The following is a 23,437-nucleotide window of genomic DNA, read 5'->3' as shown; positions in this document are numbered from 1 at the left end:
CCGACCTGGAAGCGATCGCGGGCACGGCGGGCGGCGGAAGTGGCGCCTGGGAGGAGGCTTCCCTTGGGAAGGGGCTTCCCTTGGGAAGGGGCTTCCCTTGGGAAGGGGCTTCCCTTTCGCCGCGGCCCTCAGCGGCTCCGGGCGCGGCTGCTCCCTCGCCCGCTGCCCGCCCGCCTCCTGCCCGCCGCGCCGGGCAGCGCTGTCACTGCCGCCCGCAGATCCGGGCTGGGCTGAGCCGACAGTGAGAGAGACATCGAGTGCCCGTTTCAGAGTTGCACAACCCTGGGTGGTTCATCCACAGATAATCCACAGATCAAGCGCTCCAACTATCAGAACTTTTTCCTATTTGTACATTTTAGCAAACAGGGATTGCTGTTCATTGGCTGCAAGCTACACAGTTCTTGTAATATTAATCAGTATTCTGTCTGCTGCTGGTTAATGCTCCTCTCACCTCTGTGCTCATTAACCCCGGGCTCCGTCTCCTCCTGCGTGGCCGGTGCTCGGTGAGTCTGTCGGGATCTGCCCCTGCCGCAATTCCCTGTTACCCAGTGGGAGCCGATTTCAGCACAATTACTGAGTTATCTGCATTTGTTTCTTCCTTACCTTGGGAGCTCTGCCACATGTCCCTGTGGCCCCTAAATTCTGCATTTCTTGTGGGCACTATGGGGCACCCACTTTGTCCACAGCGGTGCCTCCTTCTTCCCAAGCTTTGTTAACCTCCCCTGGCTCGGAGAACATTGAAGCCTGTCCAGCCCTAAACCTTAACAAGACAATTCCACCCACGAATAATTTTTGGTAGAACACGTGGACATCACCTAGAGCTTGTTGGATGCTCTCTGTTTCACGACTTAAATCTCCCCTCTTGCTGGTTAGTCTTGAAAGTAGATAAAGCTCAAAACACCAAAGGATATTCTTTCTGAAGAAAATTTTTACATATTCCACATCTTGCAATAGTTGGGCTGGATGATTTCAAGGAGTGTGTTACCATGGATCTTGCCTTGCCTTTGCTGAATGAAGGTTCAGCCTGAGTGTTCCATTTAGTTTCAGTCACTACTGCCATTGTATTACAGTTTATTGTTTCAGTAAACATGGGTTGAACACTGAATTGTATGCAAAATTTGGAGTGTTGTAAGGGAGCTGGCAGACTTGCTTGACTGCATTCTGATCTATTTTTTGATGTGTGGAAATTGAACTTACTTTTACACTAAATCAAAAGGCACACAGCAGGTCTGATGGCCTATGTCCCACAGAGGATTTCAGAGCACAGACCAGCTTGCTTGGCATCCTCTCTCTGGGTTCTGCACTCACAGGGGTGCAAGGTTTCATGTGGGGAAGCCACTGACATGTGAACTTCAATTGTTTGCATGTCTTATCCCTACACTTCAAAACTGTGAGGAGAGCTGGTGCCTGTTGCATGTTCAGAGGCAATGTAACTGCTTAGTTGTAATGCAATCTGACTTTCAAAGCAATGGGGCATTGTGTGAAAATAAGCTGGAAAGTATTTATCTCTGTTTAAAAGTATTCTTGGTGACAAGAGACATCACGATTTTATCACATTACCTCTGTATAAGTTGTTCCAAGGTAGCCAAACCCCAGGAAACATGTAATTAAAAAATTAAAGATCCAGTGCCTAAGAACTGGTAACAGAAACTAGAGGAAAGAAATTTGTCTGTATTGCAGGGCCTGGGTGTAAACTATAGTTTTTCCCACCTAGTTTGTAGATGAAACAATTCTGAGCAAACCCTCAGGGAGGAGAAGATTGTGCTGTCCCTGCCATCTGAGAGCTGGGCAGCTGCTGTGATGTTCAAACAGAGCTGGGCTGAGCCCATCTTGTCAGAGGAGCCCTGGCTACACCAGCAGCTGAAGGGCATCCCTTGGGTGTTGGAAGGCAGAGGAATTGCAGCCATGTGAAGAAATGTCGGGGTGGTCAGGTCCTGACACAAGGATTTCACTGAGGAGTTCATTCAAGTGTGAGCTACTGACATTTTAGCAAGTCCAGCAGGTGCATCCCTGAAGTGTGGGTGTGAACAAATAACACAGGGAAGTTTCCAGCTGATGAGACTTTTGTTGACTTTTAATACCAAAATTAAACTGTGCTGCTGATTCAAGGGTTTTACTTTCCATGGGATCTTTTAAGAGATTAAATAGCTTCATACCAATATGAATATTTTTTATTATATTTATGCTTAAACAGAAATTACACTTCGTGTAGAATGTTAAGAACCAAAGTAACTTTTACTATAATTTTTGGAATTTGTTCCACTTTCTATTGTGATTTACTGTAACAATACATACACACAGTACAGGATTATTGTTTTGTCAGTTCTTTTTGCTTCCAGTCTCCAGGACTGATGTGGAGAATATCTGGTGTTGACAGAACATTGCACAACACTTCTCTGTGACATAATTAGATTTGTTGAGGTAAGCGTGGCAGATTTTAAGGTCTTGGTTTAAATTAAGCCCTTCTGAAATGTGAGTTTAAAAGATGCAAGCTTTAGTCTTACACTTCTTTTTGCTTATATGATGTTTCCTTCACTTGAAATCTGTCTTTTAAAGTAAAATCTGTAACCAATTAATGATTTAAAAATATTATAGCATGCTTTTTTGACTGTTTTTTTCACAGCTTTTTGTAAATTGCAAGACAGCAAGCATGTTTGATTTTGTACAAATGTTAGCACTTGAATCATGCCAGATGCTTCTGTATCATCATGTGCAGTCAGTTCATAAATTATATTAAGACAGTAAAAAATACCATGCAGTAGCTTAAAAAAAAATCCACCTTCCTCTTGTATTCAGTATTTGCCTTCAGGTTTTGCCTTCACAGAGATTTTGGTTGAAGTAAAGATCATAACCTGTTTACTTTTTAAAATCCCATTTCTTGGGTGACCAGCAGGGCAAATATCCAGCAGCTGGATCCCTCTCTGGTCAGAAAACTTTCCATGGCAGCAGCCATTACCTGTTATTACTGGTGGTTATTCTTTGCTCCTGTACCTTTGCAGATGGAGGACATGGAAAATAATCTACTGCTTGGCTCAGCCAGAAGCCTGGATAATGTCAAATATTTATTTAATGTTTCTTTTATCTACCCTTGCTTACACATGGATGTGTGAAAACAGTATAAAAACGTGGAGCAATCATCTGAGCAGGAAGAGACGTTCACTTCCCAAGCACAAGGACCAGCTTAGGAGCTCTCTCTTGCAGGTGAGGAGAACCAGCCCACTGAATCCCTTGCTTGGTGTTGAGAATTACAGGTTATTCAGCAAAGTGTCCTTCTCTGGAGTCTTTGTAAAGATAATCCATGTGCAGAGATGCAGGAGGGCTGCTGATGGGAGGGGAAATTGCTCTGAAACAATTGGCAGCCCCAGAGCCCCAGCACAACTTACTCCAGTTATACACAGCTCCTGAGCATGTGAAATGAGGTATGGAGGGAGCCCTGGGAGGGAGACACTGTGGAAGCATGAAGCAGATAAGGGACCCTGTTTGCCAGTAGGTCCAAGTGCTGTGGAAGTTCATGACAGTTTCACTTGTGAGATTTCTGATTTGTTTTTTTGAGGAACACTTAATGCACGACCTCATTGAAAGTTAATGACCTGGTCCATGGAGTGAGCTCATGACAGTTTCACTCATGAGATTTCTGATTTGTTTTTTTGAGGAACGCTTAATGCACGACCTCATTGAAAGTTAATGACCTGGTCCATGGAGTGAGCATCAGGTAAATGATCCCCACAGCTCAGCATGGCTGAGGAACTGTATCTGCTGCCTTCATAAACAACATCAAATGCAGTCAAGGGCAGCCTCCAGGGACCTTCCCTGCACACTGTGTCACTTGGTTTTTAGTTTCTGGAAATACATCATGGTCTCATCTTTTTTTTTTTTCCCTTACTTGCTCTGAACATAAGCTAAAATGAAATGTGTGTTAGATTTCTGTTAATCCTATCTTCAGCAGCCCTCCTGCTTGACCACATCATTTACATGTTCGTTTTAGCTTTATTACAGATAGAACACTCACCAATAAAGATATTTTATTCATTACTTGGGGGGTGTTTAATGCTCATTTGTTCTTTTTAGTTCTTAATCTCTATTTTACTGCAAATGTGCCAAAATCTACATTGACCCCCCATCAAAATTTGTGCCCTGAGCTTTTAGTTTATTAAGTGGGAGAGGGGAATGGTGATGGGGAGGCAGTAGAAGAGGATTGTGTTGTGATTGCACTGCATCTTATTAGCCAATTATAAATGCATATCCAAAGTGTTGCTTAAAGAAGATTTCTCAGTAAAATATTTCAATGGCACAGAAACAGAAGGTAGGGGGAAGATCCTAAGCAATGGAATAGGACAGGAATAATGAGGTCTTGCTCAAGGCTTCACAGCAAATCATGGAGCCACACTGAGATTTTTAGTTCATGTAAATACTGACGCAGGTTACTACCAGTCTCCTGCATTTTTAATGAATAATAACATTTATAATTCAAAGTAATTAGTAAACAGAGATATAGACCCATCCATATCATAATTCAAACACAGGAAGATCATGCTAACCTTGCCAGAGCAGCAATATTCAATTTGTGAGGTCTAAAATTTCCAGAACAGACATAGTTCTACTGTTGTTAGTATAAAGAGTGGCATATAAAGGCAGCATTGATATTAGGACTCCAGCACACCTGTGTCTGGACACATCTGTTGTAGGATTTGGCATTGCTTTGCACCACACCATTCATTCTGCACACAAAATGATTTGGGGGTTTGGTACAAAATGAGGTAAATTGTTAAGTAAGCAAACGGAGAAAGGGAAGGAAGAGATACTGTATTAAAAATACAAGCATATTTTTAGAAAACAAATTGTCTAGATTACTCCAGGGTAAGCAAGGTAATGAATTATATATGCTAGTAATACATTAAGAAGTAGATAACAGTTTAGATAGCAAAGAGCTTTCTGCTTTTGAGAGCCACCCAAGCCCAGTCTGATTTCTGAAGCTGTCCTTTGCCTGTTTGCAGCACAGAGCAGGAAAGCATGTTTTCTTTGTCACAGCTGTGAAATGAAAGGTAGATTTGTGAGCAGGTAGAGAACATGGCAAAGCAAAAGCCACTAAACACCTGCTCATCAGGTATGAGAAGGAGGAACCATTTGTCTATAAAACATGGGTGGTTTATTTAGAACTGTGTTGCTGTAAGTGGTTCCAGGAACCTTGGTAAACGAGGTATTGTTCCCTTTATAAACTATTGTTGTAGGAGATGCATTCTAAGCAGTGACTATTCTTTTGTTTTCTTATGGATTGCTGAAGACCCAAAAAGGCAACAGGTGTGTGTGCCTGAATGGAAAGGCCCATGTGTGGAGCCAGGTACAACGGCTGCAGGATAATGCTGTTATCAAGGGAGAGGTACCAGTGCACCATTAGACTTTGATCCGCTGAGATTGTGCAGCTGCTCGCCCTCCTTCCTCTCTAAAGGTGAACTGAAAAGCTTGGTTTATTTACCTGATTCTGTGACTGTGCTAAATGCATGTATTAATTGGACACAGCTCCGGCTAAACAGCACCTGCCCAAGTGCCGGTCCGAGACGTTTTTGGGCGGGCAGTCGATCCTTGCGGCAGCCTTGGGGTTTTTCGGTGCGGCTCCGAGCCTCGGGAGAGCGGAGGGCGGGCAGGGGAGGGCCCTGCCAGGGGCTCCGCAGCGGGCACTGCCGCGGGCACGGGGCCGGTGCTGTGTCCCGGGCAAGGCCGGGCGGCGGGAGGAGCGGCTGCCCGTGCGCAGGGACTCGCGAAGCGCCCGCGCCCCGGGGAGCGCCGGTGTGCGGCGGGAGGGCTCGGAGCTTGGCTTTGTTACTGCATGTGTAAACACAGGGATGTGGTAGGGCCAGCTGGGCTGCTGGAGTTTTGGGTGTTAATTTATGAGATGGCTTTTGTTCAATGCAGTTTTGAATTGTTGAAAGGGTTTTTAATGTAGTGGTTTTAAGGCGGTTTTTAAGAATTGTTTGTATTGTTTCACGTTGTTTGTAGTTGGTGTATGATCAGGGATATGGTGGAACTTCTTGAACGTTCTGGTTTTAGTGTTCCTAAGTTCCGATTTCTTTCTGGTTTGGTTTTTTTTTTTTTAGTTTTATTTTTAGAGACAGGGGCATGTATATGGTGGGTTTTTATACAATATGTTTCTAAATTAGGGTAGTGATATTTTTTAGTATTTTAGTAGTTTAGATTTTTTGTTTTCATGCTTTTATTTATTTTTTTAAATTTTTTAAATAATTTTTATACATTATTGGTTATTATTTGTGAGTTAGCATAAAGGTAGAGCTTTGGAGGCTTTTTTAGTAATGTTTAGGGTCAGTTGTAGAGTTTTGAGTTTAGTGAGTTGGTTGGATTTAATTTTTAATGGGTGTTTGTTTTGACTAGCAGTTCTGTCATTTTCCATGTGTATCTGAGTTTTTTGGGTTTCTGAGCCATTGGTTTAGGAGGAAGTTTATGATGAGAATGTACAGAGCTTTTGGGCTAGTTATAGTGGGATTTCAAGTTTCTTTACAGTTCGGTTGGTTTGAGTTTTCCTTAGGGTTAAATGTCGTGGGGTCTTTGTTCTGTTAGTCCTAGAAATAGGTTTGGTTTGGATACGCTGCGATGGATGAGCGTGGGCTGCGTACCGGTGCTGATGAAGGTGCAGGATTTTTGTGGTTCTGATGTGTTGGGTTAATGAATTGATACGGTCTAATATATAGATTAATTAAAGTAGAAATAAATACAAATATAAAAATAAATATAAAATGATAGTGGTAAACATAAATATAGAAAACAAATACATAAACACATAAAACTATAATATATAATATATTATTGTAACATATCCTAATATATAGAAATGATAGTCTATTTTATATATATATATATATACAAAGATAGATAAAGATAGGTTGTAAATATAAAAATATTTAGATAGAGTTAAAATAAGTTGGGGATTTTTTGGTTTTTATTAGGTCATAGGCTGGGGTTTTTTTCATAAATAGAAATAATATAAAAATAAAAATCCAGATATACAAATATATAATACATATACCGATATCTATAAATATTTAATATAAATAAATAGAAGGAAAAGAATATATAGGATATAAAAATAATATATCTATTATTATATTGAAAGGGTATTCTCTCTAATATATATCTACAAATATAATAAATGAAAATTATAAATGTAAATGTGAATAGAACTATGAAAAATAAAATTATTTTTAGAATTTTAAATATGGTTTAAATCAAGGGGTGTCTTTGGTTTTTATTTGGTTAGAGGCAGGGGTTTTATTTGAAATAATAGAAGTATTAGAGAAATGTGAATCTTAAGATGGAAATCTATAATAAGTATAGAAAGAGAAATTACAAAACTATGGATATAAATTTAAATCTAAATCTATGTCAGTAATATGAAGAGTTGTAGTATAGAATAGAAATGACCTTATGTGGCAATATAAATGATAAATGGGAATAGAAATAGAAAAATATGTAAATATAATTTGAAAGAAAGGGAATTTTTTGGCTTTTATTCTAGTAGAGGCAGGGGTTTTATTTTAAATAATACAAGTGTTACAGAAGTGAAAATCTTAACACAGAAATAGATAATCAATAAATCAAAATATGTATAAAATATTGAAATAAGTCCTCGGAATAGATGTAATATAGAATATAAATTTATTTATAATTTGACATTTATAAAGATAAATGTATAAGTAAGCAATACACATTGATATACATATAAAAATAAATGTAATTATAAATAGGAAATCATAGGGGTAAAATCTATTTAAATATTGTCTAGAAGAAAGGGTTAGGGGTTTTTTTGGTTCTTATTGGGTTAGAGGCAGAGTTTTTATTTTAAATAATATGAATATAGATATTACTCTTACCTGTTTCGAAAAATTGAGATAGATAATCAAGATATAAATACATATATAAATATAAAATATAAGTAAATATAAATAATAGGAAGAGATGTAATATAGAATGCAAATAACAGTATACATCGATATACATTTTAAATGTAAATGTGAATATGAACCTGAAAAATACAATTTAAAAAAAAATTGAAATACAGTTGAAAAGAAAGGGGTTCTTTTTGGCTTGAATTTTGGTAGAGGCAGGGGTTTTATTTTAAATAATGTAAGCGTTACAGAAGTAAAAATCCTAACACAGAAATATATATTAAATATAGAAAGATATGAATAAAAAGATATAAATAAATAGAAGAAATAGGAACAGATGTAAAATAGATTATAAATTCATAAATAAATCGGAAATTATAAATGTAAAAATAAACATTATACATCAATATACATTTGAAATATGAATGTGGATATACATATGAAAAAAATTATTTTTTTACAAATTTAAATACAGTCGAAATTAAAGGGGTTCTTTTTGGCTTTTATACGGGTAGAGGCAGGGGAATTATTTTAAATACTGTAAGCATTACAGAAGCAAAAATCCTAACAAATATATACTTACTATGTAACAATATGTATAAAAATATATAAATACATTTAAGTACTAGGGATAGATGTAATATCGAATATAAATTTATTTATAAATAGAAATTTATAAATATAAATCAATATAGATCAATATAGATTATAAATAGAAAGGTGAATATTAATATGAAAAAATATTTTTTAAAATATTTAAATATTTTTTAAAAGAAATTGTTGGGTTTGGGTTTGGTTTTTTTTTTATCCTATTAGGTTAGAGGCAGGCGGTTTTTTTTCTTCTTCCTGGTTGTTTTGGGGCATTTATTTCAGAGCAGTTTTTGGGGGGGATCGCCCCTGTTCTTTTTTGCCGCCTTGGCCGCCCGCAGGCCCAAGGCGCGCGGCGCCCCCGGCTGGGGTGGGCGGCAGTGCTGCCGCCTTGTGGGCAGAGCGCGGTACTGCAGCCCGCCGCCGCCAGGCAGCCCTCTTGGGCGTGGCGCGTGGCGGAGTTTGTTTGACCTTCTCAAAATGGCGGGGAAAAGGGCGGGAAAATAGAGGACCCCCGGCGGATTAATCGGAATGCCTGCACGGAACACCGACGCCGGCGCGGCCCCGGCGAGATTTTCTGTGGCGTTTCAATTGCGGTGGTGGCATTCCGGTTCGCCTGAAGGGTTCGGCGTCGCGGGAAATCGTTTCTAGGGCTCGAGGTGGGTGTCGGCATTTTGATCAGGCAGCTGGCAAAACAGCTACGCCTTGGGGTCTTTCCAAGGGGCGCTGGGGGCGTGTCCAAGGCGGGGCGGGGCGCCGGGTGACGCGGTGACGTCATTACGCGGCACTCTGCCTGCAGTTCGCCGGTGCAGACGGCAGGGGGCGCTGTGCCTGCAGTGCGCCCATGCAGACGGCAGGGGGCGCTTTATTAACAGAGTATAAACTATACAGAAGAAGAAGTAAAAGCTCTACGTCACCTGCAGCTGTAGAAAATTTCAGGCTCCCATAGAGGAAACAGTTTTCCTAAAATCATTACCGTTTTGGGGTTTTTTGCACTCCCAGGTAGCCTGAACGTTTCTACTGCTGCTTTTTTATTCTAAAGCTAGAATGGAAAGCCAAGATTAGAAATACAGGGAAAGAAAGAAAAGAAAAGAAAAGAAAACGAAAGAAATAAAAGAAAGAAAGAAAGAAAGAAAGAAAGAAAGAAAGAAAGAAAGAAAGAAAGAAAGAAAGAAAGAAAGAAAGAAAGAAAGAAAGAAAGAATTGAAAAAGGAAAACGGTGAGAGTGAAAAAGGAAGAGTGAGAGTGTAAAAGGGGGTGAAAAACAGAGTGAAAAAAAGAAGAAAGAGTTGGAGTGGAAAAGAAAGGACATTCGGGAGGGGCGGTGCTGCCTAAGGTGCTTCCGCGCCCAGGAGCGAAGGAGCCGTTTGATCCCCTGGCGGGAGCGCAGCTCCCGGTGGCGGCAAACGGAGCGGTGGCTGTCAGTCCGAGACTCCAACTCCCGGCAGGCCCTGCGGCCGTAAAGCGCGGCGTCTGACGCAACGGCCGACGCGCCGTAGGAGTGGCTGGCGGCCCGAGGCGGCCGCGCGCCGGGGGAGCGGGCTGGGCGCGGGGAGCTCCCGGCGCCTGTGCCGCGCGGGACGGAGCCGCGGCAGCGACGCTGGAGGGGCGAAGCCTCCGTCCGGCCGCCCGCACGGAGCCGAGCGGCGCGGAAGGGGCGTCCGCCCGGCGCCTCGGCCTCGCTCAGCGGTCCCGGTGGCGGGGGCTCGGCTCGGGCGGGGCGCGCTGCCGCGGGCCGGGAGCTGCAGGAGCCGCCCCGGGCGAGCGGCGCCGGGCGCTGCCGCGGTCACTGTGCGGCGGCTGCCCTCGGGCTGGCGGAGGCGCGGGAGCCGCCGAGCTGCAGCCGTCTCCCTCGGGCCGCTGCCGCTGCTGCGGGCGGGGGCGGACGAGCGGCTGCGGAGGCGGCTCCGCGGCGGGCTCAGCCTTGCGAGCAGAGAGCGCTCGACATCGCTGGCATGACACGGCTGCTGAGTGCCTCAGTGCTCGTGGCTCTTCCTTCCACGCAAACAGATGGAGCGGCATCGCTGAGCAGTAAAACCCAGCGATGGCCCGGAGAATGGCGAGCGCAAGGAGCGCCGGGCTGGATCCTTCTGATGGCACAGGTGCGATCGGCAAACTCAGCCCCTTGTGCCCCTGCCCTCCCGACCCCCAGGGGAAATGCTCTCCAGCCTCGAGCTGCTGAGAGACAAAACGTGTGATTTGACACTAGGGTCCGGAAAAGGTTTCCGTTTAGATTAGCAAATGCCTCAATTGTTCTTGGTTACATCCTAGGATCGGTTTTAGGCAGTGACTTTCTACCGCTTGTCGGATTTTCTTGTGCAATGGTAAGAAAATAGGCAGGTCTGATACTGGTTTTGCTTTTTTTCTACTTCATGTTCCATGAGCTGCTTTTATCCAAGCAATTGTTTTAAAGTTCTACTGTAGGCGTTTATGGTTCACTTTTTTTTTTTCTTTGCAGCACCCGTGACTTTTTTTTTTCTCTAAATCGGCAGTAAATGTAGCTGAGTAAAATTACCTTGGTTTTCTTCCTTCTTTTTTAACTGAAATGTTTTTATTGATAATCCTATTTGAATATGCAGAACAAGTGGGTATGTCCTGTAATATATCCCAGCTTTTCTTGTTTACAGGGTACTCAGAAAATATTTTTCCCTTAGAGTCCCACTGAAACATTCTCCGTGCAATCTCCATTAAGGTATGTGTTTACAAATAAGCCACCATCAGTTGAGATATTTGCCTGTGTACCTTTTCCTGTAATTCAGAGCTTGCGTTCTGTGGTTTTTATGACAAACCTATCAAACCTGTAATAACTGTTTTGCAAGTCATAATCGTTGAAGGCAGCAAGAAGTGGTTTTAAAGCCTGTTCTTGAGCAGTCAAAGGGAAAAAGTGTGAATTTGATGCTGAACTTGTCATTTTTCATTTGACTTGCCTTGAATTATTTAGGAAGAGAGAGAACTAGAAAAAAGAGAGAAATAGAATTGGTTCTTGAGCCCTCCTAAAATGCTCCCCGTGATTCTGTGTGCAGCCCAAGTGAAGGGTGATGGAACAGAGCCCTGTGCTTTAGAAGGAAATCAATTTCAACCTGATCTCCACCCTGAGTCTCCCTAATTTGTGTTTTTAAAATGCAAACTCAGTTTAGGAAGTGTTGGGAGTCAGTATTTTGGGGAAGAAATGGCAGTTGCACAAACCGTTCCATTTCCCAGAGGCTCTGGGAAGGATTCATTTTGTAAGCGCTGTAACTGCCATCGGTTGGGGGTTCGGGGTTGGAATGTGCACTTGCCCTCCTATAAAGCACTCGTTCATTTGCATTTCAGTGCCAGGAGTCTGGAGAAACTGGAGAAGAGCCCAAGAGACATTTTTCATCCTGAGATACAAAAGGTAGGAAGGGACTTGTTTTTGTTTGGTTCTTTTGCTTTATGATTTCCTGGAAATAGAAGTAATTAAGTATAGATACTACTGGTTTGTTTCTTCCAGTAGCTGATAATAATAATCTAATACTACTTAAACCGTCTTTTTATCCATTGAACTGGCCATTTCAAATCCAAACTTCTAAACACAAATAAAACCATCATCCTTGTAGAATCTTTAATAGGAGGGGGCTAAAGATGCTGTTTTTGTTGACAGGATTTATTGGTTCTTGAAGGGCAAGAGGTGAGTACAAGCCTGACTACTTCTAGCTCACAGACCCGTCCGGTGAATACGGCTTTGTATTTGGATGGGCTTTTGATGACTTCTAAATCAATTGCTCGTTACAGTAAAAATAAGTCATGTTTTTTTGAACCTGACAGCAAAAATAACTTGAAGCACCAACTTAATAATAATAGATCACCAATATAAGTTAATGATTTTATGCTATACTATCAAAGTTTAAAGGTAAATTATTATGTATTGGGAGATGGTATAAAATGTATGTTCTAATGTGTAGGATGTATGCAAAGATTAGAGGAAACAAATTTTTATGTCTTCTGTTTGACTGTTTACCAAATAATATTTGGTTTTATTTTCCAGGGATCGGTGAATTTTAAATTTGGAGTCCTCTATGCTAAGGATGGTCAGCTTACAGGTGATGAAATGTTTAGTCATGGTGAGTTTTCCACCTTCTCCTTAATTGTTTTGCTCATCTGAAAAAAAAAAAAAAAGGCAAGGTAAAAAAAAAAGGTATGTTTATTATTTGTTACCCTGTTCTGTCCATTTCCTCAGTATTTGCTGGAGCTCTGCTTACCCAAGCTTTGGGTAAAACAAGCTTTGGGTTCCTTCTGTCCCACTGGGTGTTGCCCAATTTGGTTGCATCTGGTGAAATTCACCCTGAGCCCTTACAGAACCAGCTCAAACCACGTGAGAGCCATTCGCAGCTCTCTCAGGACACCTGGAGGAGGATGGGTGACGTTTCTGAGCATCTGGCAAGTGCACTTCTATCAAAACTCGGCCTGTGACATTGCTGGGGAAAACCCTTCTGTATCCTGAAGGGTTCCTCAAACTCTGTTGAGGATCCAGTTAGCAGTTGCTAACTGCTAAGTTGGTTCCAGCTCCTCAAGCTAACACTTGTACTCTTGCCCTGTAGTTTAGATCTATTGTAGTTTTGGTATTTTGCAAGATTTTACGTCTTTGGACAATAATGTGCATTTCACTCTTTGGAACCTCTCAGATTATTCCTTGGTGCAGCAGCACCTAATGGGACACTTGGCTGCTGTGCTGAAGGGCTTGGTTACTGGAATTGTAAATCCCAGAGAGTTTGTCAGTCTTCTGTCCCCAGGGAGGTGTCACGCTTTGTTCACCGTTGCTCTGTTTGTCGGGTGCTGCTTCTCGTCGGAGGTATTAACTTCAAACTGCCCTGTTCTTTTTTGAACTTTTTTTCCTGGTTCTCTCCGTAGGGCAGGGAAGGACTCTCGTATCCCGGTCGTCAGACTCAGCGCTGCCCGAGAAGATACAGAGACTGTAAAAATCATAAGGAGCAAATGTGACTGCAGAGGAAACAAACCGGAGAGAACAAAAGGTGATATTGTTCTCCTTCCCCTGGATTAGAAACATCCACTGTGCTTTGATGCCGGTGGCTGCCAGGGGCTCATTAGGTCTCTTTAGGCAGGTGTAGGTGTTCACTTGTAGGTTCTATTTTTTGGCAAAGGACCACGAGAGAAGTTTATTTATACATCCAAATAAACATTCATCTTATCTGAACATAACCTGTCATCCCATTTCTGACGTTAAGGCCTCCTGTATAAATACTTGGGGAGGTTTTCTCTGTCATTTCTGAATGGTTCCATTTTGGTTCCATCTACCTGCCGGATACTTGAACAAGTCTGAGTGGTTTAAGTGCATACTGCTTCCTTGAAATGCTGTTGGTCTCTGCTTGGAACCCTTCTTGTACTGCTTAGTGAAAGACTTCTGATGGTGTTTTCTTGCCTGTTTGTGGTTAAGGTCATGCTCTGATGCATTTACAGAAGCCATGGCAGGAGAGAGTCAGCTGCTGGAGAAGAGGAGACAGTACTATCCCTGTGCAGCACAGAACTGTGCCGCTGCTGTGTCATCAGCTGTGTCTGCACTGAAAGTAGCCACCTTCACCTGTAGGTAGCTCCTTGTGCTTTAGGACACTCTGAGGGATTTATTCCATTTGGGATCCACGATGAGAATTCCCGAGAGAGGTAGCAATAAGGTATGAGACTGGAAAAAAGCCTGTGTCCTTGGAATGTTGTTGTTGTTGTCGTCAAAAGTTAATTTTTCCTTCTTTCTTAGCCAGTAGTCAGCTTTTTGCTTTATTTTTTGTGATATCAGTATTTGATTGTTTAAAAAATTGCTTCAAAATAACTGCAGTGGCTGGCCACCAGGACCTTGTTCAGATTTGCCTATTTGCTTGTAGCTAAAACATTTCCATATTGTTTATCATTCTATTGAAGAAACTGCTGCCCAGTCAACTAAGAACTGAACATCTCTCTGTCTGGGACATGGGGAGAGGATTTAGGTCATGTCTTTGTTTCCAGAAAAAAGTTCCAGTGTAGTTTCTAACTAGAGGAAAAGGGGGGGTGCAGACTCGGGGCTCTGATGCCGTTGGGGGCACCCCGAGGTGCCCAGGAGAGGGAGCCCCACTGCGGTGCAGGAGCAGGTATGTTATCACCTACTAGAGAGCAAATTATAAATGGAAATATGAAAATTATAAATATAAAAATATTTTTTAAGTCATTAAATAAAGTGGTTTTTTTTACTTGTCAATAGGCAGGGTTTTGATGATAAAAATTATAAATACAAAGAATATGAAGGTAGAAATCTAAGTCTAGAAATATATCATAAATACATACAGATATATATAGAATTTAAAAATATAAGAAAAAATTAGTTGTAGCAGTAGATACGATACAGAATATAATTAAGCTTTTAAATATATTTTTCGAATTTTATATATTATATATAATTATTTATATAATGCATCAAAGAAACTATAAATAAAAATGTGGATATAATTATGCAAAGTATAAATTAAAATATTTCGATATCGTTTAAAAGAAGGCTTTTATTGTATTTATTTGGTTAGAGATGGGGTTTTTATTTGGAATAATAGAAGTATTCTAGAAATATAAATCTAACTATAGAAAGATACAATCAATAGAGGAGGATATTTCTAAAACCACAACCGAACGCCGCCGCCTTCGGGGGAATCGCACGAGCTCGGCCGAAGCAAGGCGAGAGCGGCCGACCCTGACGGCCTCGAGCGAACCGAGGCGAGGCTTCCGAGGCTGCCTGAAGCGAAGCGAGCCGAGCTCAGGCGAAGAGGCGAATGCAGGCGACAAGAGCCGACAGTAGCCGAGTTTGGCCGACAATAGGCGAGTTTAGCCGACAAGAGCCGACTCGAGCCGAGCGTCTCCGGAGCGAGCCGAGCTCCGCCGAGCGCAGCGTCCCGGGCAGGGCGAGGCGCCGGGCCGGGCTCGGGCTGCAGCCGAGGCTCTGGGAGGCTTCCCCGCCTGTCCCTCTCTCTAGCCCTCCTTCCTTCTCCCCGTATTCGCCTTCTCTCGCTCCCTTTCCCCCATTCCTTCTCCCCCCGCAAACCCGGCTCCTTCCTGTCCTGTCCCTAGCCCGCTACTCCTTTCTGTTCCCCCTCTCTCCTTCCTCTGCCCAACCTCCCTGTACCCCCGTCCCGGGCTTTCCCTTCCCGTCCCGCCTTCCTGCACAGCCCGAGCTCCCTCGCCGCCCTTTGTCATGCCCTGCTCTCGCTCCTCTCTTCCCGTGCCCCCTTTCCTTCTTTGCCCCGCAGCCGCGGGGCTCGGGCTGCCGGAGAATAAAGCCCCGAGGGCCGGAGCCCGGCGCCCCTGGGCCCTTGCGGGAGTCCCCGCGCGGGGCCGGAGGCTCTCGGCGGATCCCCCCGTGCCGCTCAAGCAGCGCGGCCGACAGCGCCGGAGCTGCGGCTTTGCCGGCATCGCGCTGAGAGCGGCCCCCGCTCCGTGCCGGGCCGTCCCCGCCGTCTGTGCCGCTCCCTCTCTCGCTGCCCCTGGCCCGTGACAGCGAGGCTGGGCAGGAACCTCAAGCCTTCTGGGGGCTGCCCCCCCTTTCTTGTTGCAGCAGAATCCCTTGCTGGGGCCATGCACGTGTGGGAAGGGCTTGGGGGAAGCGCTGCGCTGCTGTCCAGGGCAGTCGGACTCGTTCTGAGCCTTCTTTGGGGGTCAGGAAAAGGGGGGGTGCAGACTCGGGGCTCTGATGCCGTTGGGGGCACCCCAAGGTGCCCAGGAGAGGGAGCCCCACTGCGGTGCAGGAGCAGGTGGGGGGCGGGCGAGGGGCGGGGGTCACGCTGGGTGCCGTCCCCCAGAGGGACCCAAAGCTGCCACCAAATGCACAGGGAGGGGTGAGTGGGTGTAGGATGCTAAAACCTGGCAAGGCATTCGGTTTTCTAGGTATTGCTAAAGAATAGGAATTGGTCTCTAAACTCAGCTGGGGAGAAACCCTCTCTCTGCACTCATTTGTTTACAGGAATGTAGGAAGCTCCGACTGGAGATGGGTAGTAGTTCTGAAGATATTGCCGTGAGGTTTTGATCTAGGAACGGACCGAGCTGTGCCCTGGAACCCTCAGAACAGCTGCAGGGGCTGAAGGCGATAGAAAGGGCTCTCTGGCACCTTTTGCCTCCGTTTTCTGCCAGCGCCCAAAGCGTGTCGCAGTCCCGGAAGAGGCGCTTGTCATCCCGAGAGCCAAAAGGAAGACGTGTCAAATCCCAGCTCTGCCTTGTGTTTCGTGTGGGTTTTTTACTTCGTATTGATGTCATTCCAGAGAGCAAGGAAAGAAGAAATGTGACCGGGTCCCACTATTGCTGTGTGAAGGCTTTTTTGAACGGCTGCTGTATTTATATTGTCTTTTTCCACTCCAAGCTTGACTTTTGCCCTCGTTTTTCGAGCTCTGCTGCATTGGGTGTCCCAAGGAGGGCGGGGTTCCTCAGCAGGGCTCTTAGGAGGCGGCGCTGATTCTGCTTTTTCTGAAGGCGTCTCAAAGCGTGCTACCAGAATGACAGTTTTGTGCACTGGAAAGCTTTCCCTCAGTGCCATCAGCGCACGTCCGTGTCTGAATTGTGGAAGCAGACGGACTAAGAACAGCCAGCACCCGGAGCAGATTTCTGTTGGCTCTGTGTCTGTGAGAAGCGGGCTGTGTGCTGGACGGGGAGAGGCGCTGTTGGAGAGTGGCATCAGCGCCAGGTGTGAGCTGTGAGGATGATGGGGGGCTCGGAGCAGCGCCAGGTGTGAGCTGTGAGGATGATGAGGGGCCGGCTCCTGCCGGGGGGGGGGGGGGGGGGGGCGAGGCTGTTTTAGGGGGAGGCTTTGCCCCAGCTGCCTTTTGCATGGAGCTGCTGAGTAGAGGGGTTCATGGGGGGGCTCCCGGGGCTGTCTCATGGAAGGACTGCGAGAGCTTCTGGCAGCGTCTGGGCGAACACCTGGATACGCGCTTGGATCCGCGGAGCATCGCTTCAAGGAGGTGCCGAGGGGCGAATCTTTGTGCCGGGAAGCAGCAGCCGAACGGGTGAGCGCGTGTGGATTTGGAGCGGGGACTTTGGTCCTTTCCCTTTTCAATTTCATCTTGGAAGTTCCCCCTCCCCGGTTTCCCAGGAACAAAAACGGAGCTTGTCAAGACAAAAGAAATGAAGGAGAGGCAAGCAGCTACTCTCCTAATATTGTCTGTGTTTGAACTGGGAGGGATCCGCCTTCGCCTGCGGTTCGAAGGGTGTTGATTGAAGGAAAACCTGCCTTTTCCCGGCTGTTAGGGGTATCCCAGGGGTGACAGGGAATCCCTGCGTTCGATTTGAACTGGAATGGGCAAAATATTGTTGTCATCGGATGGGTTTGATTTGAAGGCAGCCAGCCCATTTTCATCATCCTAAGGTTTAAATGGAGGGGACAGCGCTGGTGTCCCTCCTTTGCAAGGGTTTGAATGGAGGTCAAAATCCCCCTTTGCACATGGCTTGCAGGATTTCATTGGAGGAAAGCCCCTTCTTTTCTGCGCTCCTAGGGGATGAACTTGAAGGGGAGAACCCATTTCTTTGCCCTTGTTGAAGCGAGGTGAGCGCCGCCCGCGGCGTCAGTTTCGGGGTTGAGTTGCGGGAAGCCGCAGCTCTGGCAGCGTTTGCAGGGCTGCAGTCGGGCTGTGCCGCTGCATTTGAGGGCGCTTCTTGTGGCCGCGGCCCGGGCCGGAGCGTTGCCGCTCGGGAGCGCTGCCGGCCCGGGCCGGGCGGGTGCCGAGGCGCACGGGGGAATTTGGCGCGGCAGCGGCGGAGCCGCTTTGCCGGTGCGAGCCGCCGTGCGGAGCCGAGGGCAGCTGGCGCCGGGCCGGCCAAGGGCGGCAGAGGCGGCGCGGGCGCTGCTGCGCCGGCCCGGCCGGTGCCGGCCGCTCTGTCCGCTCCGGGCGCGGGGCTCGGGCGCCGCCGGGGCCCCCCGGGCAGGGGGAGCGGGCGGGGGCGGGGGGGTCTCCGGGGCGGCGCCGCCCCTGCGCGCCGGAGCAGCCGCCGGAGGAGCCGCTTTGCCGCCGGGAGCCGCGCTCCGTCCGGGGCCGGCAGCGCGGGGTTGGGCTGCCGCAAGTTCTGGGGTGTCGTGGTTCGGAGGTGGCTTTGTAGGGATCCATCGCACGGGTTTGTTCTGGTCGCAGCGGGTGTGCGCTAAGGGCTATGGCGTTCTTCCTGACCGGTACGGTTCTCGGTTCGGGTGGTGACGATAAAGGTTTGGTTTGAATCGAGTTCTGCAGTCGGATATTTTTTCTGCCGGGCTATTCTGTTTTTAAAGGCGTGCAATGGTTTCTACGGGTCGTTGCGTGAAGCAGCGGCTCGGATTTTAATTCTGTCGCCGTGGCTTTTATTAGCGTGGGCGTGTAGCGTTTGTTTCGGTGGGTTCGAGGTGGCGTCGTGTCGTTAATAGCAGCGGGGTTTTTAAAATCTCTCTAATTGCGTTCGTGTTTCTCGTCTTCCAGGGCTTTTATTTATTTGGTTGTTTGATTGTAGTGTACGTTTTATTGTTACGGATCATTTGGGAGATCTTGTGAATGGTTACGTTTCTCTTTCGGCTTTGTGTTTATTTCTGGGTGCTATTTTTATTTTGACAGAATGAGGCTCTATGCGTTTATTCTGCAGTTGGGAATAATTTTTTGTTGTAAATTAAAGTTGATTTGGTTTGGGGGATTTTTTTTTTACAAAAGTGTTTTCTTTTCTTTTTTTTTTTTTTCCTTTTTTTTTTTGTCCTTTGACGTATTTGGTGGTTGTTGATCAGTTTTATTTTTGGGAACGTGGGTATTTATATGGTGGGTCTTTTTAAGTAGTTTTTTAAATTTGGGTAGTTATTTTCTTATTTTTTAGTGGTTGAGTTTTTTTTTTTTTTTTTCTATTTCGTTCATTAGTTTGCTTTCTAAAGTTCTTTTGACAGAGTATTGCTTATTCTTTGAGTTAGTGTAGATGTAGAATTTTGGTTATTTTTTTTTAATAACGTTCAGGGTCAGTGGCACTGTTCGGAGTTGAGTGAGTTGGTTTGGGTTTTTTTAGTGGTTTTTGTGATTTGCTGCGTGTGTTTCTCAAGGGTTTTCTTTTCGTTTGGTTCCATGTTTCTGATGTGATGAGAACTGTTAGTGAAAAGAGTGTTGTGTGTTTTTTTCGCTGGCAGTTGTTTGGCTGGTGGAGGTATCTTGATGGTTTTGGAAGACATTGGTGGGAATTCGATGCTGTTTGTTTGGTCCTTGTATTTAGGAATTGGATTTTAAACGTGAAATTCTAAAGATAGCTATATTTAAACAAAACAAGTAGGTGTGTAGGAATGGGAATAAACTTTTATTTTGATCTATTCGATCTATATTTAAAATTTAACAGGTAACATAAGTCGTGATATATTCCAATAAGATATTGTATTTTTTAAAAGCGTATTGTGTGTGTTTATAGATATATCAATAGAGATGATAAATATAAACACAACTCAAAGGAAATTTTAAATATAGAAATGTATTCCGAATCTATGCAGATATAGATATAAAATTATTAAACGATTGTAAATATAAAGTGACGTAAATCCATACAACACGTAATACAAGTGATACTGTATATATCTTCCTATAATATATTATAGGAAGTACCTATAAAATAGTTATAAATATAGTACATCACTATGATATAATATATAAAACATTATAGATATGGTAAATATAAATACAACAATATTATTAAAAGTAGTTTAAAAGAAAGGATGGTTTTGGTTTTTATTTGCCAAAAGCAGGGGTTTTATTATAAAAACTACAAATACAAATAATAGGAAGGTAGAAATCTAATTGTAAAAATATCTCATGAATACATCAAGCTTGATATAAAAATTGAAAATATTAGAAAAAATAAGTTGTAGCAGTAGATATGGTACATGATAAAAATAATAATTTATCTATATGATGTGAATAATATATATGTGATATGTAATTATGAATAGAATGCATCAGTATAAACTGTGAATATAAATGTGAATATAATTATGCAAACTATAAATATAAAAATATTTCAATATAGTTTAAAAGAAGGGTTTTTTGGTATTTGTTTGGTTAGAGATGGGATTTTCTTTTGGAATAATAAAAGTATGATAGAAATCTAAATCGAAGTATAGAAATATACAATCAATATATAATGATATTGATAAAACCACAAAATATGAATAAATACAGATAATAGGAATAGACATAATAGATTGTATAAATGACGTAACACAGCAATGTCCGGTATAAATATACGTGTGAATAGAACTAGGAAAACTAGAAATATAAAATTTATTTACAGAAGGCTTGAAAGAAAGGGAGCTTATTTGGTTCTTGTTGGGTAAGAGGCAGGTTTTTGGCATTTATTTTTAGAGGAGTTTTTTGGGGGGGATCGCCCCTGTTCTTTTTTGCCGCCTTGGCCGCCCGCAGCCCCAAGGCGCGTGGCGCCCCCGGCTGGGGTGGGCGGCAGTGCTGCCGCCTTGTGGGCAGAGCGCGGTACTGCAGCCCGCCGCCGCCAGGCAGCCCTCTTGGGCGTGGCGCGTGGCGGAGTTTGTTTGACCTTCTGAAAATGGCGGCCAAAAGGGCGGGAAAACGGAGGACCCCGATCTGTCTTTATGGACTGCCTGCACGGAACACCAACGCCGGCGCGGCCCTGGTGGGATTTTCTCTTGCGTTTCAGGTGTACCCGACACGGGCTGTGGGCACAGCGGCGCCTTGGGCGGGCGTATTTCGGCGGGTTCCTGACCGGCATCTGAATAACCGCCTCTCTCGGCCGAGGGGGGGGGGGGGGGGGGTGTTCTCTCTCGCCTGCCATGTTGGGAGTGGCGCGTCGCCAATGTCGAGGAGTTTGTTTGACATTCTCAAAATGGTGGCCAAAAGGGCGGGAAAATCGCGGACCCGGGAGTCTGCTGCCCTGTGGCCAGAGCGCGGTACTGCAGCCCCCCAAGCCAGCGCCCTGCCCCTTACCGCTGGCTGCCGGGGGCGGGGCAAGGGCGCGGCTGCCGAGCGAGGCAAGGGCGAGGGGCGGGAGCGAGCGGCGGGCGGAGCGGGCTCGGTAAATGGCCGGGAGGGGTGAAAGACGTTCAGGAGTGCAAAAGGGACACGATGGCTGAGAAGAATGGCCGGGGAGGGGGGCGGCCCGGCGGGGCCGCTTTCGGCGGGCGGCGGAGGCGCGGTCGCAGCGCTCCGCGGGCCGGGGGCAGCGAGCGGGGGCGGGCGAACGCCATCGGAACGGGGCTGCACCCCCCCGAGCCCGCGCACGCGCCTCTCCAGGCGACGGAAGCGACGGCGGGCCGGAAAATCCCGGTGGGGCAGCGGCGCTGCCCGCCCTCTGTGCCGCCAACTTTGCAAGGTAAGACCGCCCGCCCCGCCCCGTCCCGCTGCCTCCCGGTGTCTGTAAACTTCTCTCTGGCTTCGCAGGTCCGTGCTGGAGAGTGGGAGAAAGGTCCCTGCTGGTTGCCGTGTCCTCGGTGGGCAGAGAGCTCTGACCTTGCCTTGCATGGGCTGCTGAGGATTGGATCCATGGGGATGTGCTTGGATGCATTTAGTGACCTTTACAGATTTCTTTCCCCGCTTTTTTCAGTTCACAGACTCATGGAATAATTCTGGTTGGAAGGGGCTCTAAAGATCACCTCATTCCAAGGCTGCTGCCGCCGTGGGCAGGGACGTGCTTCCATAGAGCAGCTTGCTCAGAGCCTCATCCCAGAGCACCGACGGGCCTTGAACACTTGCAGCGATGGGGCAGCCCCAGCACCTCTGAGCAACCTGTGCCCTGTGCCAGCCAGGTGCCAGAGGAGGAAGGAAGCCCTTCCCACCTGGAGCAGAGGCTGCTGCAGCTTGGCGTAGCCTTGTGTCACCGAGCGTGTGAGACAGAAAGGCCCTTCCTTTCTGGAGGAGTAACAACACTCAAAGCTCTTTCTCGGGACAAGCAGAGCAATGGAAGGCCAAAGTAGCCTTCAGTTCTTCCAGCAGCTTTGGGAACAACTTGAAGGAGGAGCAGAGCTGGCCTGGTGCCTGCCGGCTCTGCAGGCAGTGGGCATGGAGAAGCTGCAATTATCTGTCTTCTTGGCTGTAGTTCCTTTTCAGGCATGACGTGCAAGTTGCCCCTAGAAGTCCAAAGGCAGCTGTTTTCTTAGCAGAAGGAAGTCAGGAGGAGGCAAAGCCATCAGGTAAGTCTGGATAAAAAACTTGGCTAACCTCTTTTCCCCCCCTCCTCCAAACAGGCAACTGTGAAGCACTCAGCAGAGATCTGCGCGGGAGGAAAAGCAGAGCCAATCTCTGAGAAGAAGGGACGTGCGAGCTCTGGTGAGGACGGCTGCTCCCCCGGCCTTGGTGTGGGACCTCCTGAGCTGCCATTCCTGTAGTGGGAGTGTTTCTCCTCTCCTCCAGCCAAGCCAGAGACCGCCTAGGGAAGGAGCAGGTAAGGTTGAAGCACTGAGATCTCCCAGGTAAGAAGTGACACGGCAAAAGGAAATGGCCTCAACTTGCAGCAGGGAAGGCTTAGATTGGATTGGAGGGAAAATTTCTTCACTGAAAGGGTGCTGAGGCGTAGGAGCCCAGGGAAAGTCCCCATGCCTGGAGACATGTCAAGGATGTCAAGATGTGGTGTTTAGGGACCTGATTTGGGGGGGCAGCAGCTGGGCTCGATGTCCTTAGAAGGCTTTTCCAACCACAAGGATCCTATGGTTCTGGAAAGCCTTGACCCCTCTGGCTCTAGCACAGCACCTGGATGCTGACAAAATGAGGCTGGTCCTAGAGCCTGGAGGTCCCTGTGCCACAGGGAGAGGACAAGCCGGTGTCACCTGCAGGGAGGGTCTCGTCCCCAGAGAGCAGTCAGTGACTCCGTCCCTGCCCGGGGCTCTGGGTGCACCCTCGGGGGGGGGGACACACACCTGCCCTCCTTGCTGCTCTCATCCTTATCCCATATGGATTTAGCAGCAATCTTCTGTCTTTGCTTTCAAACTGTCCTTGGGAGAGTTCCAAGAGAGGGTCATTACTTATTTC

The 23,437-nt window shown here is 46.0% G+C and overlaps 1 protein-coding gene and 1 long non-coding RNA gene across 11 annotated transcripts; both read left to right on the top strand.

Moving 5' to 3' along the window:
* The first annotated feature begins 70 nt into the window (after positions 1 to 70).
* On the top strand, positions 71 to 5,472 carry LOC143693797 (uncharacterized). Its single transcript, XR_013181751.1, has 4 exons — positions 71 to 868; positions 2,340 to 2,421; positions 3,117 to 3,201; positions 5,282 to 5,472. It is a non-coding gene; the product is annotated as an uncharacterized LOC143693797 (long non-coding RNA).
* A 4,202-nt stretch (positions 5,473 to 9,674) lies between these two features.
* Positions 9,675 to 14,937, top strand: LOC143693899 (uncharacterized). 10 transcript variants are annotated; one of them, XR_013181890.1, is made up of 6 exons: positions 9,676 to 10,585; positions 11,796 to 11,859; positions 12,106 to 12,132; positions 12,490 to 12,565; positions 13,353 to 13,474; positions 13,897 to 14,937. XR_013181890.1 is itself a non-coding variant. In XM_077176691.1 (4 exons), the coding sequence occupies exons 1-4, from the start codon at positions 10,528 to 10,530 to the stop codon at positions 14,048 to 14,050; spliced, it is 375 nt and encodes a 124-aa protein (XP_077032806.1). In that variant the 5' UTR covers positions 9,680 to 10,527; the 3' UTR covers positions 14,051 to 14,937. The 10 variants fall into 10 exon arrangements, 1 of the variants encoding a protein (XP_077032806.1); XR_013181884.1 differs by lacking the exon at positions 12,106 to 12,132 and adding an exon at positions 11,111 to 11,175 and having other exon boundaries at positions 9,683 to 10,585; XR_013181889.1 differs by lacking the exon at positions 9,676 to 10,585 and adding an exon at positions 10,617 to 11,175 and having other exon boundaries at positions 12,490 to 12,544.
* Positions 14,938 to 23,437: the final 8,500 nt, after the last annotated feature.

The sequence above is a fragment of the Agelaius phoeniceus genome, chromosome 4 (genome assembly GCF_051311805.1).
Source record: "Agelaius phoeniceus isolate bAgePho1 chromosome 4, bAgePho1.hap1, whole genome shotgun sequence".
Lineage (NCBI taxonomy): Eukaryota > Metazoa > Chordata > Aves > Passeriformes > Icteridae > Agelaius > Agelaius phoeniceus.
The sequence above is the reverse complement of the archived record's forward strand: the minus strand, read 5'-3'. Positions and strand labels throughout refer to the sequence as shown.

Bases quoted from the DNA above. Each gene is read 5' to 3' on its own strand.
- LOC143693899 (XM_077176691.1), top strand. From the start codon at position 10,528: ATGGCCCGGAGAATGGCGAGCGCAAGGAGCGCCGGGCTGGATCCTTCT. The intron at 10,586-11,795 runs GTGCGATCGGCA...TTTGCATTTCAG, and splicing joins GGATCCTTCTGATGGCACAG to TGCCAGGAGTCTGGAGAAAC. The intron at 11,860-13,352 runs GTAGGAAGGGAC...TTCTCTCCGTAG, and splicing joins TTCATCCTGAGATACAAAAG to GGCAGGGAAGGACTCTCGTA.